General features: G+C 44.8%; 1 protein-coding gene and 1 pseudogene across 2 annotated transcripts in view; both read left to right on the top strand.

Moving 5' to 3' along the window:
- Positions 1-15,041, top strand: part of Adamts18 (ADAM metallopeptidase with thrombospondin type 1 motif, 18) — a 152,908-nt gene extending 137,867 nt beyond the window's left edge. Inside the window, exons 18-22 of one of the 2 annotated variants that reach the window (XM_087594887.1) lie at positions 2,617-2,821; positions 5,310-5,492; positions 7,041-7,244; positions 9,064-9,211; positions 13,054-15,041. In XM_087594887.1, the coding sequence (XP_087451013.1) occupies positions 2,617-2,821; positions 5,310-5,492; positions 7,041-7,244; positions 9,064-9,211; positions 13,054-13,169 (856 nt within the window). In that variant the 3' untranslated portion in view covers positions 13,170-15,041. The remainder of the gene's footprint in view (positions 1-2,616; positions 2,822-5,309; positions 5,493-7,040; positions 7,245-9,063; positions 9,212-13,053) is intronic. The other variant, NM_001191944.1, reaches the window with a different exon arrangement.
- Positions 11,852-11,969, top strand: LOC120098705 (small nucleolar RNA SNORA40; annotated as a pseudogene).
- Positions 15,042-19,931: the final 4,890 nt, after the last annotated feature.

The following is a 19,931-nucleotide window of genomic DNA, read 5'->3' as shown; positions in this document are numbered from 1 at the left end:
AATATTCTCATATAAAGCAGGAGTGAAGTCACCAGGGGTGACACATGATTTTAAGTGACAGCGTTTTGTGTGTCTGTGTGCTCACACATGTGTATGCATGCGCACTAATATATATTTATGTGCAAAAACGAACATTTCATTTTCTCAAAATTGTCTGGGGTTTCAGGTACCCACCAATCCTGCATGCCCACTTTCTCTCAGATTCTGAAGCTAACCATGACTACAAAGAGAAGAGGGCCTGGGGAAGGGGGCTTCTGTGGATTTTCCAAAACATAAAACAGTCCCTTGGTGGCCCTAGGATACATTTAACAGAAAATGTTCTTGACTGTCCTGGGTTCATCTGGTTTTTAGGGGAAGTAGATATAGCCTGTGTACTAATATTTACATACAGAGTCATGACACTGATTGGCAAGATGATAGCTTCTGATTTCAGGACTTCCTCCTAGTGCCAGTTAGACCGCCTAGCAAAAGAAAGGGACTCTTGATACATAAGTTTTTGTAAAGAGCATGCTGAGGTCATCTAGAACTTCTAGACTCTCCTGAAACCTGTGAGGTTCCGTGAAAAACAAGCTTGTTTCCCAGAATCAGAGCAACCCTTTGCAAGTACTGCAGAGGGAAGCTGATGTCATAGGTGGCCTCCTCTGCCCTCTCTCTTTGTTCTCTGCCCTTACTCAGTGTCAATATATTCAATTAAGAGAACTGCTCTTCCCCAAGCATAGATTAGAAAGAAGGGTCTGGACTCTGAGAAGCGTGGGGACAAAGGAACCACCTGATCTGACTCTGTTACTTTTTCTGCATCAAGCATATCATGGGGACTCACTGTACGTCAGGCCCTGAGCTGAGCAGTGTGGTGTGGGGGTAACAGGATATGGTCCCAATCATCAGCAACAACCTTCCATGGTGGACAGAAATGATGGATAAGCACAGAAGGACTGAGATTCACAGTCCTGTGCTAGAAAATGCTAGGCAGTAAGGGATGAAATGGACAACCTGGAGTCTGTGCCTGGGGCAAAAGTAACGTTAGTTGAAAATGTAGCCTGGGAGTCAAACACGGAAGGCCAGACACACCACCCAAAAGTGCCCGTGTGACGCTCTTTCCAGAGCATGTACAACCCATCCTATTTGTCACAAAAGGAAAGCAACTTGGATTTAACAGAAAAATACCATTTGTGTAGGCAAATGGCAAAACTAGCAATTTCATACTATTTTTTAAAAGATATTGTAAGGTACAAAAATTATGTAAATATGAGGAAATATTTTATTAGATACATTGTCATTGACTTAAAATAGGATGGTGTGGATTTTGTGTGTGACTCTGTAGACTGAAGGGCTTTAATTTCACACATAGACATGATGTGGTATCTTAGGGTTTTACTCCTGTGAACAGACACCATGACCAAGGCAACTCTTACAAGGACAACATTTAATTGGGGCTGGCTTACAGGTTCAGAGGTTCAGTCCATTATCATCAAGGTGGGAGCATGGCAGCATCCAGCGAGGCATGGTGCAGGCAGAGCTGAGAGTTCTACATCTTCATCGGAGGGCTGAAGTGGAAGTCTGACTTCCAGGCAGCTAGGACAAGTGTCTTAAAGCCTACGCCCACAGTGACACACTTCCTCCAACAAGGCCACACCTCCAAATAGAGCCACTCCCTGGGTCAAGCATATTCGAACCACCACAGGTGGAAAGCAGAGAGAGGGAAGAAATAAGATAAGCAAGGGTAAAGAAATTGTTGAGGTCTAAACAAAGCACAGTTAGCAACTGATTTGATCTTAATTTCTAAAAATAATCAGCACTTAGCATATTCGTATCCAAGGTAACTTGTAGACATCACCATTTCAAGTCAGATGTGTAGCAGCCATGTCTCTTGGCTCTTTTCTTTTTAATGTCTGTAAAACATGCCATTTCAGTCAGTCAGAAGGAAGTCTTGAAAAGGAATCACCGTTGCTATAGAAGAGCATTCATGCATCCCGACTTACATAGTTCTGGCAAACCTTATCTGGCCATCTATAAATGACTCCTATGAGGTGAGATCTCTGACCCATCAGTAAGTTCCAGACCAACCAGAAAAGGAATTCGAGGAGCTGCTCACTTAGAAAGAACTTCCCAGGGTCTCCTCTTCTGAGGTGTTCCCTCTCCCACATAGACATTCACCCCTTCTTGTGCTTACACTTTGTCTAGCCTTGTGGCTCACAGTGCTGACCAGCAAGCCTTGTCTTGATACACATATCCATGGTTTCAATATGTAGTAGGCTCCCTTATGGGAAGACTGTGACTTCACTCATCTTTTCAACCCTTGTGCCTAGGTCCCTGACACTTTAAAAGCTCAGTAAATATGCCTGGTTGAGTAGAATGTGTTTCTTTCCATGTAGAAGGCTAGAATGTATATTTTGTTCTCCAGAACATTGTGGTGATTAAATGTGTCTCCTTACAGCATGCCTGCTATCCCAAGGGGTGTCTGATTCAACAGCCATACAAGAAGTTAGTGGGTGTCCCCGATTGGTTATAAAATGGGTCAGAGGCTCTTCCCAGGTGGTTAAGTCTTGTCCAATAGCTGCTTGAATAGTACTGTGAAGCCATTACTTTACAGGAAGTAATTTTGGGTCTCTCTGAAAGTTGGTTGCCAGGTGAGTGGAGTACATGCAGCAAGTCCTGTGCCGGGGGCCAGCAGAGCCGCAAGATCCGGTGTGTGCAGAAGAAGCCCTTCCAGAAAGAGGAGGCTGTGCTGCATTCTCTCTGTCCAGTGAGCACGCCTACCCAGGTTCAAGTCTGCAACAGCCATGCCTGCCCTCCAGAGTGGAGCCCCGGGCCCTGGTCTCAGGTAACTAGCACCGACTTAGAAGCCTGGTTTTGGTCTGCATGGAAAACCAAGATGGTGGACATACAGGTGACTTTGTAGCCTGTGGGGTGCTGAGCTCTGTGCATCTTCATGGGGAATTAAGAAGGCGGTGCCTGGGAATCTTCATTTCAGCTGGTATCAGCTAGTGGTTCTTATCTGGATGGAAGTCTTAGACCTCTTATAACAGAGCTTAGACTCTTCCTTGGTGGTCCAGAAATTAGCAAGGAGACTCTTGGGGCAGTCTATGAATACAGATATAAGGGGATTGGCACTTAGTCCTGGCTACTATAGATATTGGATCCATTGATAAAGGCACTTGACCATGCCCAACCACCTGAGACAAGCCCCAGTACCCACATAATTCCTGTAAATTATCTGCTGACTTCTCTGCATACAGAATGGATGGATGGATGGATGGATGGATGGATGAATGAATGGGGGACCCAAAGAACAAGATCAAGGAAGAAGATTTAATTTTTGCTTCAGTGGCAAAGATGTGGAGCTAAAAGAATACATAAGAAATAGCACCTGGTTTCCCATTTTGCAGTTGTCACAAGCATAGCATCATGGGGTCAGAAGACGATGCATAGAGTAGGAATGACCTGTTCTGCATACCTCATAAATATCCTGTAAAGCAGATGTCCTCTTCTGGGAGCCTGTTCATCTTAGAGACATCTTGGAAGTGAATGGGCCCTACTGGCATCTAGAGCACAGAGGCAAACATCCTCTGGGGCACAAAGAACTCCCCAAAACACAGGATAAGTACCAGGATTTCCCTACTGTCAGCACCTCATCTTAGTCTGTGTGGGTGGAGGGTATAAGGCTATGATGCTAGTTAGTGGTCAACAGCCCCATGTCTGCTGTGCTGTCCCTAAGATTCTATTCTCTTCCAAAGGAAGTCTATTTCTTACCAAGTTTAACAATGTAGCAACAAATTCTGAAGGAGAGATGAGGGGAATAATTTTAATCAAAGTAAGGCTGTACTTTATACGGAATAAGGATCCAAGAGTAAATAGGAATACATTGAACACGAGAATGGATCCGTGACCCCACCCCGCCCCCCAAAAAAAACAGGCAAACACTTCCTTATAACAGGGAATAAATCTGAGTAGGATATGGTGTGGAGTGGGATCAATATTTCCTTTCAACTGAGAATTGCAAATGGAGGGATGGTGGAGCCACATGTGTATGATGGGCCTGGACCAATATAAATGAGTGCTACAGAATGTTCAGCACATCTTAAAGTACTCAAACTTTCACATGGAAACATTTTGACTATTTTTCTCTTTGTAAGGTTGAATCGTTAAGATCAGACTTGTCTTGAGTAGTTTCAGGATGAAAAGGAGGCAGAGTCCAGCTGTTCAGCTCTCAGACATGGGTCACAGCAACAAGTCGATCCCTTCTACAACCAATGTACACCGCTTGCTGCTCTGAAAAAAAAAAAAATTGCAAGCAAAATTGTTTGTCAGCCACACAGGAATTATACATGAGAGAGCGGTAGTAGGTTCAGGTTTCCAACTCATTCACCAGCTCCTGTCTGTTTTTTAGCAGCTCGACTACCTGGACTTCAGTCCTCAGGGTTTTCTTTTCAAGACGATGACAGCAATGAACTCAAAAAGTTGATGGACAGTTGTGTGATATGCGGTCCAATTTGCAACCCAAAAATCAGACCTCATAGGTTGCAAAGTTCCAGCCCTCATACACACTAGTCATGAGATGCGTGAGAATTTACAGTGGGCCCCCTAAGTCCATGTAGGACTCTGCCCTAGCCTATCCTTTAGTTACCAGAGATCACATCTCATTTGGTCTTTCTGAGAGCAAAAGATGACCACAAAGATCAGCACAGGGATAGAGCCTCCCCAAGACAGTGCCTGTGTGGAGTCAGTTTTCTAAGAGATCTTGACACGTTTTTAGCTGCTCCGGGGACAGTTCTTTGCCACCTTATGTGGTTTACAGAATTCTCAGAAAAGCCCAAGAAGAAAGGTCTTAGAGAAAATAAGTAAACTTCCCAGGATAGAGATTTGGATTGTGCAAATTTCTTCAGAAAGGTTTGGTAAGCGCATGTATCCTCTGTCTGGTAGTAAGCACCAAGCCCGAGGGCAACTTCTTAGGAGTAAGAATTTCGCTCCTTGATACCGTTGTTCACATCCCGAGTGTGTGTGCATATTTCTGTACTTCTATATTTCTGTGCTTTTTGTGCTGGCACAGTCATAGTCCTTAGATGAATTCTCATGGCAGACAGAGGAAGACCAGTTCCGCTACAACACATCCTGTGCCTCACAAAAACCTTTGCAATGTTGAGCTTAGCTCATAGACTGGGGGACAAAGCAGCCACAGGCGTTCAGGTGCTTCAAGCAGAAGCTAAATATCCCGATACTGTATCATCAGTGTGTACCCAACTGAAATCCCCGGAAATGGGTACGAGTGGCGTTTCTTCTTCCTCCTCCTCTCTTCCTCCTCCTCCTTCTAGTGTTCCAAGACCTGTGGCCGGGGAGTGAGGAGACGTGAGGTCCTCTGTACAAGCCCTGCAGCCGAGACACTCCCCGAGAGCCTGTGTTCCAGCAGCCCCAAACCCGAGGCACAGGAGGGCTGTGTGCTGGGACGGTGCCCCAAGAACAACAGACTGCAGTGGATCGCCTCTGCCTGGACTGAGGTATGAATTTAGGCTCAGGACTGGGGGCGGGGAGTATTTTTGTAATTGCTCCCTCCCTCCCCATCAAATGCACCTACCCGGGCTCCTTTCTGTGCATCCATGTACCAGGTGCCTACTGACTGCTTCTCGTTTGTTCCCATGGCAACAAAACAGAAAGAGATGGTTGCCCAGTCCAGGAGCCCAACCCCCGTGGTGACGGCACCCCCATTTACTACGGATCTTCCCGCTTCATTTCAACCTCTCTGGAAACTCCAGGGCTATGGTTCCCAGGTTGTTTTAAATCTAGGAAACCTGATGGCGAGCATCACCTACTGTAAGGAGCTTGGTGGCCACACATCTGTCTCTGCGATGCACGTCTGTTCTAGGTGATGAGCACCGGCCCCCATCATGAATGAAATCCTACAGTATCCCTGTCTTCTCTCCATCATCTTATAGAGGCATTGCAGTGAAATAGCCAAATGAAAAGTGTGCCCTCTTGGCTATCAGCCTCCAGTATGCACCATGCAGGTAGCATTGAGCTAGCCCCTGTTCCTTCCTCTTTATCACAGCGCCAACATGTCACCTCCATAGATGGCAATATTTATATTGATAAGTTCATTTCATCAAGACCCCGTACGTTGCCTAATAGTTTAAAACAACCAGTCCTCTTTCAGATTTCTCACTTCCCTTCCCTTCCCTGGCATAACACACTGTTAGAATAGATCAAGCTGTTGGTATATTATTATTATTATTATTATTATTATTATTATTATTATTATTACATCCTTCACTGTGTAGAGGCATCACCTATCAATAAAAAGGGGACAACCTATTAGTAAAAGGCAGGAAATAAAAGACGAGAACTCCAGTAGAAAATAGGAACTCTGGGAGATAGAGGCAGAAGATTCACCCGGACTCTGAGGAAGTTGAACCCATGAAACTATGGAGCAGTAATTAGCCTTGGGATAGACATAGAATAATTTAAACGAATTATGTAAGTTATGAGCTAGCCAGGGAATGACCCAAAGCTTATGGCCTACACATTTATTCATAAAATAAACCTGAGTCATTATTCAGGAATTGGGGCTTGCGTGGAGAAACACTAGGCTACATCTAACCCAGAAGGACACAGGTAAAACTAAAGACAGGCAGTTATTCGATATAAAATGATTCTGTCTTGATCATTCTCATTCCATGGCTCAAACTCTCCACTTCTCAGGGCGGTCCCAGGTATTCTGGGTCACTCCAGTACAGCCCCAGCTCTGATGGAGGCTGAGGCAAAATCAAGAGTATTTTAAATTGTTACAAGATGTTTGGGGCTTTGACAAAGTGAGTAAATCAGTGACCTCAGCCTTACCCATTCGTGTGGCGGTCGCCTCCTCAATCCGGATGAACAGGGATCTCTCTTTGTAACTCAGAGAAGATCACGTCAGTGCTCCAGCCTTTGATGTCCTCCTCTGTAACCCAAGGCTGCCGTATCACGGCACTGACTTTGTGTGGACGGACGGCTCAGCGGCTTTGACTGTGGAGCTCTCTGTGCGCTCTCACACCTCCTTTCTTGTCTCCCAGTGTTCTGCAACCTGTGGCTTGGGTGTGAGGAAGAGAGAATTCAAGTGCATGGAGAAGACCCTGCAGGGAAAGCTGATGACGTTCCCAGAGCGGAGATGTCGCAACATTAAGAAGCCAAACCTGGAACTGGAAGAAACCTGCAACCGAAGGGCTTGCCCAGTATACAGCATGGCGGCAGGCTGGTATTCGTCCCCGTGGCAACAGGTTGGTGCGTGCAATTTAGGAAGCAGATGGTCAAGTGAGATGGAGCAAAGGAGTGTTGTCCTCAGCCGATCAACTGTCGTCCCCTGTATAGAGTTTGGGATGGTTGGGCATCATTTGACCTATCCCAACCTCTATGTGAGCCTTGGTAGATACCAGTCTGACGACCATAGGTTTTTAGACCTAGAGAATTGGAAAAGGTAAGTAAAGCATTGACTAGAAAGCCTGTGACATTATGTTCATGTTGACTGCTGCCACTTGAAACTGTCATTTCAGGGATGCTGCTTTCTAACCCCTTCCTGTTTGCTAGGACAACATTTTTCCAAAGGACACACACACACACACACACACACACACGCACACACACACAATTTTTTCAGCCCCTGCCTCTGCTCCCTGTTCATGACCTACACGCACTTTCTCATTCTTTCTTTGCATTACTTCTTGTGTTGGCCATTAGTGTCCCAGTGGACAAGGAAGATAAGGGTAAGAATGTTCAGCCGTCAGCTGATGGTGACATGTTTCCTTGGGAACACTAGTTGGGTTCCATAAGAACCGGAAGCTATGTTGAGGTCCTTGAGACATCAATCCTGCAGAGCTCACTAATGTGACCAAAGCTGCTGACCACACCCTTAACTTAAACACGGGGCCTGGTGGTACCTGTGTGTAACATAGATACAGAGGGGGACCTGAGAGTAAATCACCAATGAAAGGGAAGTGAATATTTCTAATAGACTAGGCATGGTAAAACACACACACACACACACACACACACACACACACACACACAGAGCGATATGGGCTTCTTAAGTTTTGTGATTTTATTTAACATTTACAAATTCTTTTTTATGGTTTGCAAAACCCCATTACTTTGTGCAATGAATATAAAGACATTTTTACGTGGGGGAATCATAGACTTTTATCAGAATGAATAAAGGTAGTCAGAAGTGAGCCAGCAAATGCCGGGAAGCCAGATGTTTTCCTCCTCAGACACCTGTTCCTCTATATAAAAGCTGACCTTAGACCTAAATGCTTATTGTATATTTAAAAAAAATGGCAAACATCGGAGTAAGACAATTTGATGGAAATCACACATCTGTATTTGAATGTCGGGATAATTCCTAAACTCATCCTCTGTCCTTCCAAACACCAGGCCACAGAGCAGTATTTGTATGAAATGATGCTCTTGCTGCCTGCAGCCCATTCTAACATAAACCAACAATGATCTATATTGACAGCATTGCCCCCCCTACAAGATTTCCTTGTTTGTTCTTCTGTTAAAGATCCATCAACTTTTCCTGTAGCCATTGGGGACAAAACGAAACTCAGAGCCTGAGATTCTTTTTAATTGGACAGCAAAATCCCTGGCTCTTAGGTACCTCAAAACCTGGCTAAGTGCCATCCCACAGTGTCTCTGGTTGGTATGTCCTTTATGGTCCCTGTTTCAGACTAACCCCCATCCATTCTGGCATGTGGCTGAGATTGCCTGGGTTTCTTGACCTCCATCTCTGGCTGCGTCTGGATTTGTTTCTGAGCTTTGAAGGCCCTTCTGGAGCATTCCTCCTTAGGAAGCCCTTCACTGGGGACATTCTCTCAGGTGGTGCAGCAGCCTTTGCCCGAGACGTTTCTGATAGACCTCACAGCTCACACGGGGCTGACTAGACTTGGACTGTATGCTTAGGCCTGGCGGTAGACTGCAGTCATCTGCAGGCATCGTGGGTCACAAGTATTGGGCTTCTTTCTATTTGATGCCACTGACCTCAGAGAGGATGCTGTCCAGATGAACAGGTATGAAACTCCCTTCTCTCTCCCTCCTTGGCAGTGCACTGTAACCTGTGGGGGAGGGGTCCAGACCCGATCTGTCCACTGCATGCAGCAAGGCCGGCCTTCCTCAAGTTGTCTGCTCCATCAGAAGCCTCCGGTGCTAAGAGCCTGTAATACCAACTTCTGTCCAGTTCCTGAAAAGAGAGGTAAAGAGTCCTTTGCCCCATCAACTTCACCAGTTATGAGAAAGCTTTCCCACAGTTTCCCTTAGTTTTATAGTTGGTTGGGCAGCTTGGACTTTGCACAACTCTGCAGCACCCATGGGACTGCATGCTTACACTTGTACAAGCCCCGATATGGATCTGGGGCAGCTCCTGTCCATGCCATATTGTTTGCTTGATCTGAAGGCAACATTTCTTTTCACTCAATGAGGATTTTCAGCGATCCAGTCTCAGGTCATGTCACCCACTCTTCCTCTTTAAGACACAATACCTGGTGATGTGACATGTAGCTCGGCTGGTGCCTGGCATGCACAAATCCCAGTGTTCGATTCCTGCAAGACAGAAAATTATGCATCACTGTGCACACCCGTAGTTCTAGCTTTTACAGGGTGAAGTTGGGAGGATTGGAGTCATCCTTGGCTACATAGTAAGTCTGAGGCCAGCCTGGGTTATATGAAGCCTCCCCTCAAAAATGTAATTCTTGCTAACCAGTAGAAATATAAAGGTAAATAATATTTCCCCCAGAGGAGCTTTGATTGTCGAGACAGAGGACATACAACCCACTTAAAATGACGGCGTTCTTAGTTCAAGTGCAGGGCAGCGGGAGCTGATGGGAAGCTGAGAGTCATTTTACAGTAATCTCACAAACACCAGGACATGTCTCTCAGTGGGATCAGACTCTGTGGCACATGGCTGCTGGGATCTCTTTCCTGTTTCACCGATCACAGGTTTTCCAAGCCTGCCGAATCTCTCAGCCCACTTTTCCAATTTGTGGTGAATAATATTTGGTGCTGTCAGTTAGCCCCTCCCTCGGCCCTCCCAGTCCTCCTGTGTCACTTCCTGCCTCAGCTGCAATTGATTGGCAGGAGGCTCAGGACCTCAGTGTTCTTCTCTCTCCTTTCCTGCATGAGCCTGTGCGAGTGTGTGATATTGGGGCTGCTGAAACAGAACCATCTGTAAGCAACACTGGGATTCTACTCGGAGGGATATGGAGGAGATTTAGTACTTAGAGTGATGGGGGCCACATTCTGCCAGACCCCATCTTCACCCCATCTATCTCTGTAGTCAGACCACCCCAGAAGGAAATGTGATCCCTTAGTATTCTGGTTAGTTCTGGGAGCACCTCTCAGATAGGCACATGAGAGAGAAAATCATGTCAATGTTGTTTTTCTATCTCATACTTACCTGGCTTGAGATAGCCACTAAGTTTGCAGTAGAAGTACGGTGGTATGTATGGTGTGGTGATGCCCTTTAGTCTGATCATATCAAGGTCACTAAGAACTTACCAAGTATCCCCTGGACTCCCATTATATAAAAAAAGAATATGGCAAGCAGGGTCCTATTCTGAAGCTATGCTAAACAGAAAGCCTTGTGGGAGACCCCGCAGCAAATACGGACCTTGAGAAAGAGGTGGGGAAACCGACTTGACAGAGTGGTCGAGTCAGAAGCCAGAATTGAAAGCAACTTTCACAGAGGGGCTCCAGGAAGTAAAAAAGGCGGACCTTGCTTGTGCTTAGCAGAGGAAAGGGCAAAAACAAGGAACTAAAGATACTTGGAGTAGGAGCACAGTTGAGGACTATAGAAGTACAAATCAACAATGGTACAGGAGTCTTATCAGTCCTCACAGAGACATCAGATTTAGCCATCTGAGGTGGAGAACCATGGGGTCTGTAAGATCATGACCATGGGTCACCTGGAGTAGTATGAGAACAAGATCTCCTCATGAAGTGGTGGTTGCCATTGTCCAAGGAGAGACGTGGGAGTTTCTCTTTATAGGAAGGTAATAAGGAAGGCGGATTTTGAAGACATAGCCAATGATGCTTGCTGCCTTCTGGCTTGGAGGGAGGCAAAGAGAGAGGGCTCGTACATCAGCCTCCACAATGTAAGCCTGTTTCATATCTCAGATACCCAGCCATTCATAACTGTTCTTATCATCAAACATCCACAAAGCAAGTAAGGTACCATATACACATAGCATGCTGACCTTTCCTGCCCTGCCTCCTCGCCCATGGCCTCAGATATATGCTTGTCTTAAAATTCCATTCTGTTCATAGGAGAGATGGCTTCATGGCTAAAAGCACTGGCTGCTCTTCCAAAGGATCAGATTCAATACCCAGCACCCACAGGACTGTTCATAACCATCTAGAACTACAGTTTCAGGGAAGCCGATGATACCCCTGGCCTCCATTGGCATTGTATGCATGTGGTGCATAAACACACACATAATTTTTCAAAGTTTTTAAAGAGAGGTGAGAGTTGATAGCATGGTGAGGTTAGTCAAGAAACGGTAGTACATGCCTATAATCTAAACACTCAGGAGGCAAGGGCAAAAGCATAGCACCAAGTTCTAAGCTATATACTGATTTAAAAAATATCGTTGTTATTGTCATTTCTCTCATATCATTTAGCAGCAGGTAAAAGTTAACACTGACGTACGTGTGTGTGTGTGTGTGTGTGTGTGTGTGTGTGTGTGTGTGTGTGTGTATGTGTGTGTGTATCTCCAGAAGTCATTGGAAAGAAAAAAACTCCACCACATTTTTAAACCTAAGTTCCTACACCATATGCTTTAATTTGATTATTTTAGCCACTGTGGTTAATTTTTCCAAAAACCAAACTAGTTTAGACAGCACCTATATTTCTGTTGAGCTGATGGGCAAGACTTTAACAAGTGCAAAACTAAATCTTTCTGCTACCCAGAGCTCATTGTTCAGTATGAGCTTTGAAACCTGTGAGGAGGGGTATGATGGTCAAGCCAACGCAAAGTGACAATAGTGTTCTAAGACTAAAAAATCATTTAGTCTAAAGACTAAAATACTTTAAGAAAAAATGTTGGGGTTGGGAATTTAGCTCAGTGGTAGAGCACTTGCCTAGCAAGCGCAAGGCCCTGGGTTCGGTCCCCAGCTCTGAAAAAAAGAAAAGAAAAAAAAATGTTGATCTAGAAACTACTCTGTGATGGGCACTACTGTAGATATGGGGAAGAAATCAATGAAGAGCAAGACCAAGACCCTGGTCACAAAGCCTTTGCCTTCTAGAAGACAGCGTTAGCAACCCCATGGTGTTGAGTGTGGGTAAACTGAGTGTAGAAAGGCAAGGAAGAGAGTGAGGACCCAAGCTGCAAGGACAGCAGTAGACTGGTTTGTTGCGTGGGCAGAGACAAGAAGAAGGAACTAACCTGGAGCCTTAGGGACCGTCTACCTAGCAGTAAAGGAGACAGCGGTAGTTAAGAGCTCCCTGAGCATCGCCCATCAGCAAGGGGCCTACATGGAGTCAGGGAACCGGCTTCGAATACTACAGCATCACCACAGCAGTCACCACACCTTGGACTATTTAGGGATGGGAAAGTGTCTGACAGGACTAGTTTGTGTCTGAAACGGATTCCTGGGAATGACTGTGAATGGGGAAGGGCACAGAAGGGGACAAGAACCCAGAATTTAAGGAACTGTAGGCAGACGTGAGTCACGGAGCGAATCCAAGCTGGGGACCTTACAAAAGGAGTCAGGAGAGCAACTAAGAAATGCTCCTGTGGAAGGTACTGCCCTGGGCCCCCCATGTCTGTGCTAACTGCCGGGCCACATGCAGACAAGTATTGACCTCTTAGTAGGTATGGCTTCTTTTCTTCTAACACTGCCCCTCGTTTAAATTTTGCTAACAGACACAGTCCCTTTTGGCATCTGAACCCTGCCCTAACAATGTCCGTGTGTATCATGGGCAGAACACATGGAGGAACAAGGCAGTGGGTGGGCCTAGGTCTCTGTCCCACAGGCCCTCATCTTAATAGGAAGGTCAGAAACCTTAGCCGATATGCTAAATGCTCTCTGTCCTTTCAGATGATCCGTCGTGTGTGGATTTCTTCAGCTGGTGTCGCCTGGTCCCTCAGCACGGAGTCTGCAACCACAAATTTTATGGAAAACAGTGCTGTCGATCATGCTCAAGGAAGAGCTGATCTCAGGGTCTCCTCATCCCCCTCAGACCAGGACCTGACCCGTCCATCTCCAGGTCTTCATATCAAGACTACAAACCACAGAGGAATTGCCACGGGGTTTAAAAAACTGGACAGATAGCCACCGGCCTCCTTAGTTGAGCCCTGGAAACACATGGTACTCTCCAACACTTGACAGTGAGACGCGATGACAAATCTAACTTAAAAGGAAAAAAAAAAAAAAAACCTTTGATTTGCACTGTGATTCGGAAGATGAGAGGTGGGTCGTACTGAGATAAGTCAAGTTTTCATTTTGACAAAGTGGGAATCTTGTTGACTTTGGGATGGTTCTCTTCGCCCCCCCACCCGCCCCCCACACACACACATACGCTTGGACATCAAAGGATTCAACAGCAAAGACTTTTAAAGGAGTCTTTAAAGTTTCAGGTCAAGGACTGAGACTCAGAGCCATCGAATCCTTGGATGGGACTCTTCCTAACAGTTGTTTAGTATCTATTGTGTCAAACTCTTGACACCAAATGGTGCTCAATGGGTGCTTGCTGCTGGGCTGGCAAGTTTCACTTTATGTTTTATTTTGTGTGTTGTTGTTTTCATTTGGTTTCAAGTATATTCTGCCTATAGTGAGTCTCCAAGACAGAAATTAACTACTCGAAACATGTTCCCAGTAACATTCTGGAAGCAGGGCCGCATGGACTATTTAAGTTCTCCAGGAATTAAAACTCACACCTGAAGGGGAAAAGAAATGTCAAACCCTGATGCCCTTCCGAGTGAAATCAACCTCGTACTGTCTGGTGCTTATTGAATGGGAACATGGGAGGCAGGGAATGTTCCCTGCTCTCTGAGGACAAGAATTGGTGGCATGTTCACTTTTGGTAAAAAAAAAAAAAAAATAGGCGCTGACTGGTAAAATAGCATGCTCGAAGGAGGGAAAAGCCCACCATGTATAACGCTCCATACATATTATCAGAATGCTTACAAAATTAAAGGCTACTTGTGGTTTTTCTCCTTCCAACTGACAAGTTTCAATTTGCCCCAGGACTTGGTCAACAAGGAAAAATAAAATAAGACGCAGTGGCTAGAGGAAAAATCCATCTGTCTTCTTGCTACATTAATAAATTACAACTCGCCAAGATCTTTCCATGAGTAACAGCATTTCGCCATGTCTCAGATGAGAGTTTTGATCGTCGGGAGCCAGCTGTTGATGGGCATTAACAAGCTTAAAATTGTTCTCAATTGGAAAAGTACCACGCTGTTTTGCCAAAACCAGAGTAACTTAAAAGACTGTTTCCCCCCCCCCTGTAATTCTTTGAGAAGTGGCTCTACAGGGCTTGTTTATACGATACTACTCTATCCCCCCGAAACTTCTTTGATGAATGTACACTCAGTTTTACTGCTTCTTGGAGTCTTGGTTCAAACAGGGGTTTGCCAGCTCAGCAGAACTAGTGAGACAGTGGTCTGTTAAACTTAACAGCATTCTTTGTTCCCGTCCCATTGGGAACCATGAGCTCTTGCATGCCATGGGCAAAGAGTAACAACTTGACCTTCTTGGCTTGGCCTTTCGGTAGCCATTTTGATATGAGGAGAAAAACAAAACAAAACAGAAACCACACTACCACTCCCTTGCTCTATGAAAAGTGGGAAGTTATTTGACTTTATATAATTATCACTTTATTATTTTATGGGAAAGAATTAATTTATTAATAGCCTATTCTTACATGTTCTCACCTGTCTTCTCTGAGTAAATGATATTCTGAGGGGAAATGTTGAATTTTTAAAAAAAAAAAAACATGGATTATAGAGAAAAAGTCAAAATGTATGTGTAATATTTATTTTATACGTTTTATAATAAAGTATTCTGTTTCTTCGTCTCTGAAACTTGTTAAATTCTTGAAGGGATTAGTGAGAAGTGGGTGGCTTCCCAGTTAATTGTCTAACTGTTGCTAGGGAACCTTAGCAACTTCACTAACTGGGGAGGGAAGAGCTTTAAGAAGGATTCAGTTCCTCTGTGCAGGAGGAAATAACTGCCCGATACTGATGCATTTGGGGCCAATCAGATGGCTCCACCAATAAAGGCACTTGACGTCAACCCGATGACCTGAGTTAGATCCCTGGAGCCCACATCGTAGAAGGAGAGAACTGACCCCCTGAAAACAGTCTTCTGACCTCCACACACATGCTTGCTTTGACACATGCATGTGTGCAGCCCCACAAATGTGGATGGTAAAACGTGAAACAAGACATGAGCATCTCAAGACATGATGTTCTGACACGTTCTGCTGCGCAGAGCATATGAACATTTACCTACGGAAATCAGGGGAGATAAAGCCATTAAAGCTACTTCCTCTTTGAAAGGCATTCTGGGAAAGTGTGTCAAAATGAAAGGGGTGGGGAGAAAGGAGAGTATTTATAGGATGGGACAGGAAGAGAGGGAAAAAAGAACATGTTAAACATCGTGCACGTTCAGGCTTCGCAAACGTCAATCCTCAGACCCAGGAAGACCAAGGACTCCCTGGAGGAAGTAAGTCCAAATGATCAGAATCTCCAGTATTTCTTTGCATTTATGACCACACACCAGACACAGCTCTCAAACATATTTAAGAGTCTTGCAGTATGAATTATTAATATAGAATAAAATAAAACAAGGATTAAGAATAGAAAGTGAAAACAAAAGACAAAGCTATCTTTATATTTTGGAGTAATAAAGTATGGTTAGGAGAGATTCGTATGTGTTTCATGACTGCCAGGTCCTATGCACAACACTTTCATGTATGTTGTCTCATTTAATTACACAACTGCTGGATGAAGGGCTACTCTTCACCGTCTTTGAGAGGAAGCATCTGGGATTCTGAGAGATCACATATTTGACCCTGAGGCAAATGGCCAGCTTGCGATGGGGTCAAGACTCGAATTCAGACCCCTTAGAGCTCTTCTGTCACAATCTTGGGAGACGTCAAGAAAGCAGGGAACATATAAGCCTTGGAATCATGGTCCCTAAGATACATATGAATAAAGTTTTAGTGATAAATGACTTTAATGATGATGAATTATGGGCAGAGCTGGGAATTTAAGGTTAGGAATCGGGGTGGAAGGTAATAAATTCCTGCTAAGCCCCTCTTTTCAACAGAGGATACTTGAAGACTTGTTGCATAGTTTAAAAACTCTATTCCTTAACAATAGCTTCTCTCTGGGATGATTGTATTTCCTGAGCTATAGCACCAGAGTGTCTGGAGCCTGCAGGCTCCCAGGATCATCAAGATGGAGGGAAGGCTTGCTGGGCTGCTCTTGGCATGGACTCTGGTCTAATCATTCCTACCGCAATGAGTGTCATAGTGAGAGTGGATTATAGCGTTCAGATCCTTGAGCCTGTCGCTGTACATGTCATAGGGAAATGGTCTTTTCTTTACAGGTTTTGTGGCCTTATCTTGAAAAGCATAGAAACATGGACAGGTTGCTCAGTGGTGAGGAGCATAAGATGCTCTTGCAAAGGATCCAAGTTTCAGTTTTTAACCCATGTTGTTCAGCTCTAAGCCAACCCTACTTCAAACTCCAGGTGATCTGACACTCTCTGGGTTTTGCAGGTACCTGCACTTGAGAGTGTACACACACACACACACACACACACACACAAATTAAAAAACAGTATAATACATTCCAGGCATGGTGGCCATGCCAGTAACTGCAGTGCTCAAAAGGCAGAAGCCAAAAGAGGTAGATCTCTTCGAATTTGAGGCCACCTTGTTTTACATAGTGAGTTCTAGGTTGGCCAGACTTGTATAGTAAGACTATGGCAGGATGATGGTGGGGGTGGGGTGAGTGGGTACTCAGATATGGATGGGTGGATGGGTGGGTGGATGGATGGATGGACGGACAGACAGACAGACATTCTTTAAAAGTACAGAAAGGGATCCTATGCTCTGTCTGTTTTACCATATCTTTTCCCTAAGATTTTAATTCTTCAAAAACCTTGGTGGTCTACACTGGTAGATGTTTCCCTCATTGATGTGACCAAGTGCCTGTCAATAAGCAGCCTATGGGAGGAAGGGATGATTTCTTTGAGAAAGGGATCACAGGCCACCAGGGTTGAGAAAGCTCGGAAGCAAGCAGCTCCATGGTGGATGCTTTCTGCATCTCCAGAGAATAGCAGAAGTGAGTAAGGAAGCAGAAGCAGGCTGTATACCTCAAAGCTCTTTCCAGTGACACACTTCTTCCAGCTAGGCCCCCACCTTCTGAAAGTTCCACAGTTTCCCAGAACAGGGCCAGCAGATGGAGACCCAACTATTCAAACCTGAGCCTGTGAGGAACATATCTGAACCATAGCAACCCTGATGCTACTTTATGTCAATCACCCTTGTAGGCACGTGATTGACACTTCTTTGGGAGAGGCTCTGGACACGTGACTCATGCCTGTCACTCAAAAGCATCATCCTGAGTTCCTCACGAGAACATTGAATATCTACTTACTTATTTCCCCCATATCCAGGAGAGTAATTATTTTCTCTAAAGAAGAAAGTGTTTTAAAAGGCAAATGTTTTATAACTCCTTCAAATGGAAACAGACAGACAGACAGATAGAAAACATGGTGTAAACAGAATATAGCTAGTCAATAAATAACCTTGGTGGCTAGGGAGATGGCTCAATAGTTGAGAGCACTTGTTCTTCTAGAGAACCAGAGCTCAGTTCCCAGAGTCCATATCTAGTAGATTACAATCTAACTCGAGCTCCAGGGATTAAGATACACTCTTCTGTCTTCTTATAGGCACCTGAACATCACACACACACACACACACACACACACACACACACACACACACACACACAAATGCTAAGAAAATATATATTCTGGGTGGGGCTGGGGGTGTGGCTTGGTGGCAGAACATTGCATTTGCCTAGCATGTTTGAGGTTCTGTGCACAGCCCAGAAAACAAAACAAAACAAAACAAAAAATCCTGATTAACATTTGTATTGCACAGTTTAGTTTAAAAAATACTCACCAGATAACTGGCTTACAAATAACTATCTGAAAAACTATTCTCAGATATTGAGATGTTAATAATTAAAATTTGTGAGGTTCTGCATCTGTATCGGAGCAAATAAAAAGGAAATATGCTATTGAGATAATTCCGAAGGCTGATTTCCACTGTACAGAGAAAGGGCAAAAGATACCCATGTTAACCGTCCTTTGTGGATGTGGAGAATCATGTTGTGATTTCTGTCCAATAATTTCTTTGTTCTGAGAAAGCGCCCAGGGGCATGCTCCGAATGTGTCCAGTGGTTTGTTAGTTGCTTCAGAGTAGCGGCGAGCTACCTCGCCCCTTCCACCTACCACCATCCTGCATGAACATCATAAAGTTATCACTGCTAGACAGCTCTGTGGTAAGAAGGAGCATAGCTGAGTTCACAGTCGAGTTATTTACTAATTTAAAAAGTACCACAAGCCGGGACTGGAGAGACGGCTCCGTGGTTCAGAGCACAGGCTGCTCTTGCAAAGGACCTAGATTGGATTCCCAGCACCCACAAGGCAGCTTGTAATTGTAACTCCAGTCCCAGGACATGTGACTTCCTCTTTTGGCCTCTTGAGGCACCAGGCAAGCATGTGGTACACAGGCATACAGACAAATCACCCATAATTTAAAAAAAAAAAAATGAAAGCATTGTATGTGGATATCGGCTGTTGTAACAGACACATGGCATTAAATAGCTGTTGTAACACCCTAATGGGGTCGGGAGCGGGTGGGGGAGGGGGATACCACTGTCCAGCAAGCATCTCTGAGAGTCACTCTGCTCCATGTCCCTTTCTATATCATTCTTATCTTTCTTCTCATGTGCCAGCCTTGCCATCGAGGCACCTCTGTGCTATATAAGCCAGAATATCACTTGACCTCGCCCAGTACTGCATCATAGCACCTACGCCATGTTGGAAACTCTCTGTAGACAATGTTTGGTGCTCCTCAAGCATGCATTTGACCGCATAGTTCCTGGGTAATTAAACTAGTGTGAGAATCACAAAGAGTAGAGCCTATGCTACAAGGAACTAGATGGCCCGGGGAGATGCTCTAAGGGCTATCCAGGCTCAGGGGTTATTTCAGATAAGGAAGAACCCAGATATGAGTCTCCTAACTCTCCTTACCTTTTCACACAGCTAGAGTACAGAAAACCATTGCCCATGTTAACAGTCCCTAGAGAGTTTCTAGGGGAGGCTTCTAGAACACTGTTACTCTGTGCCTTACGGGTCCAGTGTGTTCTTTTTCTGAAAAGAATCCTCTTGCTCCTGTCCCCATGCTGTTTAAAAAGCACATTGGACATAGAGCCTCAAAATGGAGCTTCCTAACCAACTGGATCCATCCCCATCACCTAAGGGCATTTAAATTTCCCAGTCCCTTTCAAGAAATTGGATGTGTTAATTCTGCAGATGGGCCCGAGAATTTATAGTTTAAAAGGCTTTCAAGTTTCTCTAAGAAAAATTGGTTTTGGAACCACAGATCTAGGATAATAAAAAGGGACTGTCCTCCCAGTTAGACAAAGGAGCCTCCTTGGAACCAGGCCACATGGTACAGCTCCACAGTGGTTAAGCCAAATTCGCCTAATAATACAGTGGCCCATTGCCTGCTCTCATCTCCTCCAAGTGTATTTCACCGGCACTCAACTGGACAAGAGAAAGATTGACCAGCGGAGAGCAGAACCAACATCCTGGGTCATTTGTTTTTCCCTCACTTCCAAGAGACACTCCAGGTTAGCCGGATGAAAACGAACAGTGTGGAGGACAAT

This window comes from Rattus norvegicus, chromosome 19 (assembly GCF_021556685.1).
Source record: "Rattus norvegicus strain SHRSP/BbbUtx chromosome 19, alternate assembly SHRSP_T2T, whole genome shotgun sequence".
Classification (NCBI taxonomy): domain Eukaryota; kingdom Metazoa; phylum Chordata; class Mammalia; order Rodentia; family Muridae; genus Rattus; species Rattus norvegicus.
The sequence above is the reverse complement of the archived record's forward strand: the minus strand, read 5'-3'. Positions and strand labels throughout refer to the sequence as shown.